Source organism: Acanthopagrus latus, chromosome 4 (genome assembly GCF_904848185.1).
Source record: "Acanthopagrus latus isolate v.2019 chromosome 4, fAcaLat1.1, whole genome shotgun sequence".
Lineage (NCBI taxonomy): Eukaryota > Metazoa > Chordata > Actinopteri > Spariformes > Sparidae > Acanthopagrus > Acanthopagrus latus.
Window position 1 is genome coordinate 15,555,056 of NC_051042.1, and position 12,877 is coordinate 15,567,932.

The window sequence follows — 12,877 nt, forward strand, 5'->3', positions numbered from 1 at the left end:
CCAGATCCGCACCAAAAGAAATAATGATCTATTTTGGGCTGAGACCCATCCATCATCCAAGATCTGTGGAAATGCATTCAGCAGTTTTTGTGTTATCCCGCTAACAAACCAACCAACTAACTAAATGGAAAAATGCAAAAATATAGCCTCCTTAGGGGAAGTAAACATCAAGGCTCTCATCTAACTTTTAACTCCAAGCTTATTTCCTAAAATGCACAACACTTCCTTTAACTTGAATTTGACGACGCTCCCTCCACTGTGGAAAACCTTTTGCACTGTCTCATTATAAAAAAAATGGGACACTCCAGTGCTCTTCGAGGCCGGTGGCACTGAAACCTCTCATAGTAAAAACCTTTAACAGGCTGCTACTGAATCACCTAGTGTAAGCAGATTTTAACACCAGGAAAACAAAGTGAGAGCATGAACACTAAACATCGTGTTTGTAGCTGATGCAGCTAATGCGCATCTTCTGCCTCCAACTTGTTCACAAAGGAAGAGGCGCTCTTTCTGCTGACAGCCGTCATGCTGCACAATGCTTCCTGCCAAAATGGCCCCAATATCAGCCCACTAGGGGGGTGATGAGGCAGGTAGCTCTTACTGATTCTTTAAACTGTCTCCGGGTACCTTTAGTGCTCCTGTGATTGTGACAATCAGCATTTATCTCGGGGAACGTAAAGAACATGAGCTACTCCCATGCACTCAGAGAATTACGATTATAAAGATGTTAACGAGGACAGGCAGTGAAGAACAAGCACATTGCACATGCAGTGACTAACTGCCAAATTAAACCTGAACATATGCAACTCTACATTTATTAATATATACGGAACATGCGCGGATTGTATTCTACATATTCCGAGTTCATTTGTTTGCTCTTGATGTTGTGCTGCTGTTAATGTTGCTGTTTCGCATGCACGATGCATTGCACGTAGCACATTTTCATTAAACACGATACATCATACTTTTTCTGTAGTGTTTGTTTGAAATTTTAACAACACCGGAGCAAATTCTTCACCACAGCCCGTCAATGTTGCTGCTATAACAACTAATCTTTCCATCTGTGAATAATTAAAGTTTAATCCTATCTCCTAATGTGCATCATAATGTATATTTGTGGCCTCACTCTATGGTCTAATGTAGAGAAAATTTCTAGCGGCCACAGTACTCCGTGGCTCGCTTCATCTATATTCTGAATTTCATCAAGAGCGCCTAAATGAAAGCACCAGCTGACAGAAGAAACTGGCAGGCGTTACTGTGAATCCACTCCTTAGGGAATCTCTTCTTTTGCTCCCACCACAAATGAACTGACATCTAAGGAAAGAAAAAGAGGCGAGTGCACCAGCAAAGATCGTGACTAGAGAGGGAGGGGGGGTATTTTTATGACAACTGGAGTCCTCCCAGGACATTTAACTGGTACTGCTCATAGTGTGTATCCAGCCTCTGTGGTAAGTAGAGCACCAGCACATGGTGCAACGAAGTTTAGTTCTGCATCACGGAGATTTGGCAAATTATGCTCTTCTCTGCGTCGGATGAATAGCTTAAAATGGCAAGTCAACAGTCAATCCAATCAGTTTGTCATTCAGTCAATATTTATCAGAGTGTTAATAAATCACTCAGGTCACAGCTGCCACATTTATTCCTTCATTAACCCACTTCATCTACAAAATAATGCAAGCTTTAGCAGCTCACTCAATAGCTCACTAATTAAAACATTAAGTCTCGTTTGTTTAATACGTACAAAAACGGAAGTGTAAAAATGACACAGTGGTTTTATGGGGAGGAGTTCGAGTGGGACTATTTCCTGGCTGGGAGCAGTGACTTCCTGGAACTGAACTTGTAAATAAATGAGCCTAAGAGGTGCTCGCAGATTGAGTTTGTTCCCTTTAAAACAAGCTAACTGTGATGCAAGGCCTCTGTACCTGTCTTTCTGTTGCCCAAATATCTTGAAAACCGTTTATGGAATGTACTTCACACTTGACAGGTTTGCTGCCGAGGACCCACAGAAGTGCGGTGTCGAATTTGTTACAATTTTGGACATGCGACACGTCGAATATTAATAAATCTTGAATAAACAGCAAACACCACTCTGTGCAGCAGTGGGGGTGGGGGTGTGGTTTCAGGAGAATAGCATGAGGTGAAAACAAAAGGAGAAGTTTTAAACGAGCCTGGATGTATGAGTGGGGTGTGGTGTGACCCGATCAACACTATTACATATCTATTCTTCAGCAAGAACTGGTGGTGAGATTTGTTGTTGCCAATGTTCACCTCAAGGGCTACAATGTCGATGTTATCATCCAGATTTTAAACTGTGAATGTCAATATTATATTTCAAGTGAAGGTCAACCCTTACTCTGTGAACCCCTCACAGTGCCAGATAATCTGTGCCGAACAGCTTGTTTTGAACGGGCACCGCACTACTTCCTGTAATCACAGAACAAAAGGTGGCTGCCGGAGAAAAGTTCACATACCTGCCACAGAATTTGGCCGGGGCATCACGAGGGAGGAAATGCTGTGAAGGTGGTGCTGTGGGAGTGGTCTTTTCGGTGCTGGAGGAGTCCTGGGCTCCATGATCTCAGTCCTAGGTAAGGCCTCATCTGGTTGGGCGGACAGGTTGTCCCTGGTTGGCCCAGGATGGCGGTCCTCGCTTGCGTGGCCCATTACACCAGCACTGCCTCCCAGGCCTTCATCTTTAGTCAGAACCTCACTGGAGGCGCTGCGCTCCTCATTCTCAGAGGAGCTGGTGATGGTTGCTGAGCCGAATCAAGAACATATGGGTTAGGTAAGACAGCCAAGAACGGAACATATGGCATGCAAAAACTTGGTTGTATTTTCTTCAGAGCCTGACTGACTGTTTTGGGGCCAATGCCAATACAAAAAATTCAGATGTTGACAATTATTACAACATACAGAATAAATGCATAAATGCACATTTTATTTAAGCTCACTGTGAATCTAATAATTAGAAATGATCCCAAATGTCCTTTTCTATAATACGGGCACATATCGGACAACATATTAAACAACACCGATATATCTGTGAAAGGCCAATATCAGCGAAAAGTCCAACATTTAGCATTACCTTCAAATTCAAGAAATCACATTACCTCGATGAACGATAAAATACACCTAACTGTTTGTTCAGCTGCACACTCAAACCTCTTCAAACATGTTGTTTTACTGTACTTGGTGTGCCCTTTGCACTTTTGTATTTAACTATAAATACAAACTCTATTTAGGGAGGAGAAAAAAAGTGTCCTATTTTAAGAGAATCAGACCCATAAGCAACAAAGACAGCAGTGTCCCAGTTTTGACAGGAGGGAGCCGAAGCCTTGAGGCTGAAGTGGCACAGGCGACACAGACAAACTAGCTGTGGGGTAGGGGTCCACACTTGACATACAACTGAGTGATGTGGCATCTAACTCCCTATCAGCACTAAGGAAGGTGTGGCATTTTAATGACATCACCCAGATTTGGGATTGCAAATAAGGTAAGAGGTTCCACATTGAGTTAAATAGGCCATTGCTGTTTTTTTGGCTCACTTTTTTTTTCTACTTCCACTGATGCATGGCTCAGCTTTTGTGCTGGACATGCTTCGCCTAGTGTGAAAACCAATCACGGCACATACAATGTGGGTGGACATAATGTGAAAAACTGGCCAGGATGTCAAACAAATTCGCCGCGGCACCTCTCACCTATGATTCCACTATCCTTGCTCTCCAGGGTGGAGGTCGGGCTTTGAGAGGGAGGTACAGGGCTGCTCCCAGTGAGGGGTCCAGGAGTGGGGCAAGGAGCCGGGCTGGGTACGGGGCTGGAGAGGGTTCCACTGGGGCTGGTGCTGGAGCTGCAGAGCGGTGAAGGTAAGGATAAAGGCTGGGGCAAAGTCTGGCCTCCAGCACTGGTGCTCAGGGTGGAGGAGGGGCTCTCTGAACAGGGGGAGGCAGTGCTGCAGGTCAGAGTGGAGCTGGGACTCCCCCCCTGAGCGGAGGTGTCGCACTGAGAAAGGGAGAGCAGAAAGAGGGTGAGACATGACCAAGAAGTTAGAAATATGAATCCCCAAATCAAAAACACATATTGTCCCTGCTACCTGTAGTCCTACTTGTCCATCTGGACTGTTTTGATGTTAGTTTCACCGTTTTGAAGACAACATCTGTAGAGATCTCTGATTTCTCTCAAACATAGTGGAGCTAGATGGGACTCGTGGTGCTCAAAGTGGCCAAAAATGATTCAAAAGGCAATCCAGGCGAAATGACACAGAAAAAAAAAAATTCACATGCTTAAGACATACAGAATAGACACCCATACGGATAAAATGGAAAAAGGAGGAAAAGTGGTGTTTAGAGTGGCAAAAGAAATAGATTTGAAACACTCTGCAGCAATGGCTCTTTCCAGATACCATGACCCCGTTACTCAAGGAAATCCACAGACATCGCTGTGAGCAGTTTCATGTGGGAACTATTGTCTTTCTACCAAACTACACCTGCCAACTGAATCATCGCGCAGATGGACGCGTCGATCTACTCATGGATGAGAGGCTTGTGCTCGTGACAGTGCGGTATGTAAACTTTAATGGCGTCCTCCTCGGCGTGAGACTATGGACTATTCTGACTATCGGGTTCATGATTTTGTTTTAGAAAAGGACATTCCTGTTGAGTCTTTCAAATGTATTTTATGGGTGTTTTGAGCATCACATGCCAAGTGCAGTTTAGTTCAGCTATATTTGAGGGAAGGCAGACATCTCTACCTCCAAAACTCAGCAACTCACACTATAGGCTTCTAGGCGAATAAACAGTCTTACAGGTAATTTTCAGTTTGGGTGAACTGTCCCTTTGAGATACACAAATGGACTCAACCTTCAACATTCTGCGCCAGGAGAACAAGGAGAGAACGAGCAGAAACACACCCAAAGTGATACTATCCTGTTTGAAAAATGTAGTAAATTAACAGCGTCGGTTGTCACCCCTGCTTAGCACTACTCCACTCTGCATGACAGTGTTTGTCTTCATGCACACTTTTCTGTGTGTTTGTGACTGAGCGTGTTTGTGTGCACACAGATGGGAAATGAAACGATAATTCCAGTTATTTCCGCCCTGGCTGTCATTTTTCCCACTTTTTCATAATGACGGCTGGCTGTGTTCAAAAGTAAATCACTCGCTATAGACATGTACTGCAAAAGTCACTGAACGCACATTCTTCTGTTCCACACAGGCCCGATTTCACAGAGACGGAAATGAAATGTGAACCGTTTTCACAGTTGCCAGGGTGTATTTTAAGTATGAAAAATCAAAAGAACACATGCACACAGCATCAGACTTCCTGAATGAGGATACCAGTTCAAATCACACATCTAACTTCACAATACATGCAAGTTTCATGAAATGGGAAATCTGATGTTCGATGAAGGCATCATTACAGTGTGTGTTACTGTGTTAAGGTGCTTTTTGGAGTTATCACAGTGTGTGTGTGTGTGTGTGTGTGTGTGTGTGTGTGTGTTTTGGATAGCAATGTGCAGCAACCGCATGTGAAGCTCTACATCAAAGCAAAATACAAATTGATTTTGAACACAGTAAGTCATCAGGCTGGAGAAACAACTACAAAAACAAGAGCTGAGGGGATTTTTCAAACTGTTATCCGGGCTCCATCTCACATCGATTGATGCAGGGCCTTCTTAGTCCATGTTTTAAGAGTCAAGTACATATAAACCTGGTGTATACATAATAACAAGTATATATACTCAATATATCGCTACATGCTTTGGTAGCTGTGCAAAAAAACATACTTTTAAGAAGCTTGTGTATAATAAGAGTGAGAGACACAAATGCTGCCTTTATTTTAGTGCATACCCATGTCTGTTGAATGCACCATGCACCCAGATCAAAATAATTAAAACAAAAGATGTAGTTCAATGATGATAGCATGAAATAGCATTTGATCATGGGAGTTCCTGTCTTGATTGTTAAACATCCATCACTGCTGATGAAAATCCATGTATGTGACATTTCAGGCAGAAATGGCCACACATACTTTTAATGTAGAAAGGATTCTTCAAAGCATTGAAAGTCCTGCAATGTGTGGTTTTAAAGAATATTCTGCATTCGGTTTCCCAAAAGAACTTTGAACAACAGGGAAAGGGTTCTTATGCATACATGGTTCTCCAGAGGACGCAAAGTGCTTCAGAGCACTTATCAAGAACTATTTTTTTGAGTTTATGCTGTGTCACATTTGCAGACTTCCCTTTAAAAACTAAAAGATACAGCGATAGGTGACCAAATGGAATGCACCATTGACTCGAGTCAAATTCCGGGATGATGTGTAAGTACACAAACTAAACTATATATATATATATATATATATATACACATATAACATATGTAACACAGGTCTAGTCAATTTAAGACATTTTAATGCAGAAATGTTGCATATCATGTCTTAACAAGGATTTTTTTTCACTGGTCTTTTGATTTTATATTGTTGCTGACATTTGTATTTATTAAAGCCTGACGGATATATCTCTTGGTTGGTAATGGCAGATTACAGATGTATCAGTAATGGTGTATATGTTGTCCAATATGAAGACATTTTTTTATTCTTTCACACCATTAGGATGACAGGTGCATAAGAGACTCCTGCACATTATCCACTTCACTTGCAGTTATCTCTGATAACGCGTTAGGGCCCGTGTCCACATTGCTTTTTTTATTCTGAGTGCCACATTTTCTTTTACTCTTTTGAACTGTTCCCCTCTGCGGCAGCAGGTGACCACCCTTTTTGTGCAGCTGCTCCAAGCGCTACCAGTTGAAAATCTAAACTTTTCAATAAGGCCACTGGTGACGTCACCACCACTCATTTTCTTCTTCCTGGCTTGGATGCATCCACATCCTCTTTGCTCTGATGTCCCAATGTCAAAAAAAACAAAAACAAAAAGATGGCAAACCACAGCGGGGCAGTGTCGATCATATAGCAGCAGTTGTCAAGATATTGTTGTCATAGAGACAGGATGCATGTGCATCGTTTTTTCTCTCGGCACACAAATGTTTCATCTCAACGCTCTCGAGCGCACAGCCAGCGCTTTTCTGCTCCCCTAGAAAATCCTATGTGGACGCAGGCCCTTAATTTATAATTAATAAATTCCCTGCAAGTTTACTGTCTCAGTGTTCTGGTGTAATTTTAGATAATAAAATAAATTCAAAATATCCTGCCTCTGGTACATCTTTGTTACAAGTGTTTGATAACCACATTTAAATGATCAGTATTGGCATCGAAGTATTGATTGGGCTTTAGTATTTATTACACATTCATTTCACAACATCGAGAGGTTTGTGTGAATGAATGCACGTTTTCTAAGAATAACCGGTAGTATTTATTTTATATTCCTGATCCTTGTAGTTTGATCACGTGCATTTCAGGTCTCCTCATTACTGATGCAACATTTCTGCAACACAGAGAGTGTAGAGAGACGAGGCAGCAGAGTTGAAACAGCTCACTGTTATTCCCTTTATACCAGAGCCTCATCTATCTTAGCCAGGACAACCCACATTCCTCATATGAGAGTCGCTATCTCTGTGAAACTGACTGAATCTGGAGCTCAGGTGGTGGAATGAGGCTGAGAAAATGGGCCATGGCTGAGCAACACAAAGGCAAAGAGATGGAGAGACGTAAGCACATACAATAACCCTCATACAGGTTAAACTAATAGGGCACCGAGCAGAGAAAAGGAGCCCTGCTGAGGCATGGCAACACAGTTTATAATGTTTCTGAATATATATTGATCCATGTCTCCAAGGGGGACTTGAGTGCTCATATCACACACAGTATCAAACACAGTATTTTTCCTCGGACACAACTTGATTTCAAGAACACAATCAACTAATCTTGTGTAGATGATGCTTAAACGTTTGAAAAAGAAACTAAGACCCTGATGGCAGTGTGACGGCTGAAAACTGAAGGTCGTTTCGTAAACCATCCATCATCTTTTCATGAGACATGACAGCAAAGGGCCACTAAATCAATATGCTGCCCTACCTTCTTTTCCCTCCTGTCCTCCATAGGGGAGCTAGCAGTGCCAGGTGTTACTTCTCCCAATAAGAAGCATAGTCTGGTCATCAGTTCCTGGGTAGAAAGGGAGGAGCCCGGCTGGGGCTCCACGTGGAGATCTGGAAGACACACACATTCAGGACACACACCTTAACAATCATACAGAAACGTGGCTGGCCAGATGAAACCGCCATCTAACTGAGGCTCCCGTTCCAGCTCGGCTCGCTCAGAAGGTTCCCACCCAACAGCGTTGCTAGTGGACTGCAAGAAACGTCTGCATCCACAGGTCAGCACAGCCCCAGCTGCCCTGATTACACATGCACAGACAGTGGCTTTCCAGTCCCTGGTTGAGGCAGCAGCGAGAGGTTGTGTGAGGTTGTGAGTTTGCCTGTGCACACGCCTGCCAGGTGCTCCCGGTTAAGAGACGGGTTGTGAATTTCAATGAGCTCGGTGTCGACTCCGGAGCAGAGAGAAGGAGTGCCTTGGCTCTGCCTTCGTTGTTGCTCCAGGAGAGATTGGCTGACACAGGCCATGTGCTGCATTCATTTATCACTGTTTAAGGCTCCCTGGTGCTTTGACCTCCAACCCCGGCTCCTCCACGCTCACCTCTGCAAAGGGAGGCTGTAGCATCTCTGTGTTTCAGCCAGCCGAGCAATACATCCCTCCATTCTCACGCCTCACCTATGTGCTGTTATCAGCTGAGTAACATGCATACTGAGTAGGCATAATAACAGGATGACAGGACATCATGGATTACAGGAACAGCTCACTCCTCCTCACAAACATCTTTGCATTCAGACATCACATTCATTTTCGCACTCCCTCCACTGCTTCTTTCTCAATCCGTCTTGCTGGATCACGCTCTCCTTTGAAAGGTACTGCATCACATCGCTTTCACATTCAATTGTGTGAGAACACAAGCCTAGCCTTGAGAGGATCAAGGTCAATTTTGAGAGCCGAGCCTGGCAACTTTTGTTCCACACAGCGCCCCAGTGATAGTCTTTGTCAATACTCTTTTCACTTCGCAGCTTGAAGAGCTGCTGAAGACTTGGGTAAGGAAGGGTGTATGTGTGTTTGAGAGAAGGGGGTGGGGGTGGGGGGTGGGGGGGGTGGTGAGGGAAGACTTTGCAATTGTCAGCAGACCACTGAGATCCAATCTGGAGTAACATGAGGACAAACTGAATGTCCAGTACTTTTCATCAAACCACCTAGCAGTTGCCATTGGAAACGGGAAGCTGAGAGGTGCCTGGCAACCAGGATGGAAGATGCTTCATAAAATGTGTTTAGCCTAAGGGTAGCCCTCTGGTCAAAAACACAGAGAGAGCTGGCTGAGATGAGGGTATTTACACCATTACTGCTTTAATCTAACTATAACTATACACGCCGCATGCAGATAAGTCAGGACAAAGACTCAGGAGAAACTGTAATAAAACAAATCCGCTCAGAATAATACACTGAGGATTACACGGACATCACACGCACACACACACATCTGAAACCAAAAACTTACTGCCAAGCCTTTTAGCTGTTATTAAAAACACTACCACACACTGACTTTTTCTCCAATATCTCATCCTTCACTCTCCTCTCATCACCTCCACCCCGACTCATTCTCATTCAGCTCCCCCGATCAATACCTGGATAAACAGACATGACGCGAAACACACAGCAACACGCTCCCGTTCTCACCTCTGTAGTCTGCCTTGCCACGGCACGAGGCAAAGACAGGAGGTTCTCGCACACTGGAAGAGCCATCCACGTACTCCAGCCTCCCTACCCGTCCTTTGGCCACGGCACATAGAGGGAGAAAGGGGAGAGGGAGGGTGAGCAGGCAGGGCGGGTGGGAGGGAGGGATTGAGGGAGGAGATAAGGATGGATATGAAAGAAAGTGAGAGAGAGAGAGAGAGAGAGAGAGAGAGAGAGAGAGAGAGAGAGATTAAGCCTCCCCAGATGAGATCTGTGGTGCAGAATTTGAATTGTGTCCCAGGAGCATAAAGCAGTATGTACAGAGTGCAAGCCACACATGGAAACAGTACAATATTCACTGTACCGTGGGTGTTTATCTATAATATATTAACATTGCTAATGTGTGTGTGTTTGTGTGTGTGTGTGTGTGTGTGTGTGTGTGTGTGTGTGTGTGTGTGTGTGTGTGTGAGTGAGTGAGTGTTTGCGAGATGGCAGGGACAGCGGTGCACTCATATTGATGTGTGTGGGTGTGTCTCAATTTATGCAAATACATCTGAGGGGTTCTTGGAGGCACAGATTCTTTAGGATTGGAGATCATTTCACAGGGACGAGGTGTTTGCGGAACACTCGGGCGCACTGAATTTTTTACACTCAAGGTTATTCTGCGTTTGAGTCATGAGTGTCGACAGACGCAGAAACAGTCCGTGCAATCTAACAGGCAGCTCGGTGTCTGATTTTGCATGACTACTGGAGGCATGAACACCATGACAGTGTATATTTTTACTTGCCGTAAATTTCCCTGTCATGTTCGTTCTGTGCACCGGGGGTGGGGGGGCGGGAGACAAGGCAGTGCTGCATGAGATGAAATGTAAGGGCACATTTTCTGAATGGCGGGACTTGCTGCAGAACACTGCCACCTAGTGCTTCTTTCAAAGGGAAGCCTCCCCCAGGTGAACATGGAGTTTTACTTTCCAGACAACAATTATTTACTTTACATGATAAAAAAAAATGTCCCAGAGCTTATAAGGATTATTTTTTTGTTTAAGAAAATAATACTTTTAAAATAACCTACATTTCCTGAAATGCATGTTTAAGTTTGTTTTTGTTTACTGGTCACAAAAAGTACCAAAACACTAGATAACATCTTTGTGAATTTTATTGTCTTAACTGGTAATGTGCGCATGGATGTGGCAAAATGTGCCAGTTTGATTGAGCTATGAAATATTTAACAAGCAATATGTGCACTGTAGAAAAGTTTGACCCATTTTCTATTAATAGATGCTATAGAATAAAATCAGAATTCAACATTTTTAAAGCCCCCCCCTCCACCCAAAGTTGTGTTTTGCTTTCAGTCATATTCATTACATTTAACCTTCACCCTGTAGGATGATGCATGCACAGATTTTGACACCAGAAGGCAGTTTTGTCAATCTCATCTGCTGACGGGGAATTCCCTCTGTGCTCATCTTTAATCTGACTTTAAGTGCAGTCATGGCACATTTACATGAACATTGCGCAGCTATGTACACACAGATCTATCTACTGTTTTGAGCATTTCAATTCTACTTTATCTTATCTGTTTCCGTATATCTTTATTTTATTCTATCGGATTTTTCTCTTAGCCAGTTACTTCCTTTTCCTTTGTTTGCACACTGTTTGTTCCCTTGTGCTGCTGCGTTAAAATGCATTTCTCCTTCAGGGGATCTAATCTTATCTCATCTTATCTTAACATTAACAAGTATAATTTCATGATATCCCAACTAGATTGGAGACAAATCCTCATCCAGTATGCAACTTAAAGAAGTGTGACATGTTAATCCTGGTTACAGACATACACTGAGAACAGACTTTTTTTTTTAATGAAGTTTCTGTTGAGCAGTTAATACTTTTTAAATGAACTATATTTGCATATTTATTCATTGTGGATTTCTTTTAATGTGGAAGGATTAGAGGACCTTATTCTTTTTTTATTGGACAGTCGATTGTAGAAACCTGACACGGAACATGAGCAATTAAATCCCCATTTGTGTAGGTCAAAGTAACACGACACACTCGCATCACTACACTTTGCTTAAAGTCACCTGCCAATAAAGATTCTTTCAGTACAGACAGACCAAAGAAAAGTTGAAAGCACAAAAACTCATGAGCAGACCTTGAGCGTAATTCTTCATTATGATAAGTCATCTTCGATCATGTCTTTGTGGATCAAAACTAATAAAATGTTTCAATAATGGACCTACCTAATTGGGGTCCCTTGCCTTGAGTTATCTTGTTCAATCATTTACTCTGACAATCTGTCACATGGTTTTGGGCCCAGAGGGCACAGTCTGTATGCTCTTGTATTTGCTGTCACATGTATGGAACAGCTGAACGCACAGAAGCTCTCTGCTAATCAAGGCGAACCCATGAAAGCATTCTGCTATTTTCTGCCATCTATTCCCTGATGCACAGCTTCTCGTCACTCTCTGCGTCTTGTAATGAGACCGCGCTCTGTTTGTATTTCACTTGAACCCACCTGTGAACTTGACGCACGACTGGGAGGGGACGATGTCAGCCTGGCGGGGGAGAAGAGGGGAGGACGGCAAAGAAATGGACACGCCCTTGGTCAGCCTCGTCAGCTTCACTGGGCTGTCGGTGTAGCCGCTGTCATGGTCCCGGAAGCGCGTGGCGTGACCGCCGCTGCTCCTCTGCAAGGTGCTGTGGGTGTACACCTCACCACCTGCGTGGGAGTGAGGAGGGAAGACAGAGAAGGGAAGGTGCTCAGCTTGAAAAAAAAAAACAAAAAAAACACAATCAGTAGAGTTCAAAAGGCCGAGTTGTTTCGACAGGACAGATTTAACATATCGCATGTTTTAAAATATGTGTCACATAAGGCTGCGGCAGAGCGAACATATCTTGTCTTGGAGGCATTTTGCTGGATGAGGTAATGGAAAGTCGGCAATGCCAGAACATCTATTTAAAGGAATGGGATCACGCTCAATAAAGAGGCTACACTTATTATATTTCAATTCAGTATCTGAATCATTTTTACTTCCACTCGTATCGCAGCCATTAAGCCTCATCCTGCACCTTCGAATAAACATTATGCACGGGAACTCACAAAGCCGGGTGATTATAGGGACCTTATTGCTACTTATAATGGTTACACCAGATTGCAGTA

At 43.4% G+C, this 12,877-nt stretch overlaps 1 protein-coding gene across 4 annotated transcripts in view; it reads right to left on the bottom strand.

Moving 5' to 3' along the window:
• Positions 1–12,877, bottom strand: part of LOC119017906 (protein TANC1-like) — a 40,641-nt gene that overhangs the window by 26,312 nt on the left and 1,452 nt on the right. For 3 of the 4 annotated variants that reach the window (XR_005074596.1, XM_037095066.1, XM_037095068.1), the window contains exons 3-7: positions 12,233–12,481; positions 9,721–9,813; positions 8,020–8,150; positions 3,693–3,993; positions 2,469–2,750 (exon numbers count right to left, since the gene is read on the bottom strand). Coding sequence is in view for 3 of the 4 variants with exons in the window: in XM_037095066.1 (XP_036950961.1) it covers positions 2,469–2,750; positions 3,693–3,993; positions 8,020–8,150; positions 9,721–9,813; positions 12,233–12,481 (1,056 nt within the window). In the remaining variant the exon portion in view is untranslated. The remainder of the gene's footprint in view (positions 1–2,468; positions 2,751–3,692; positions 3,994–8,019; positions 8,151–9,720; positions 9,814–12,232; positions 12,482–12,877) is intronic. The other variant, XM_037095067.1, reaches the window with a different exon arrangement.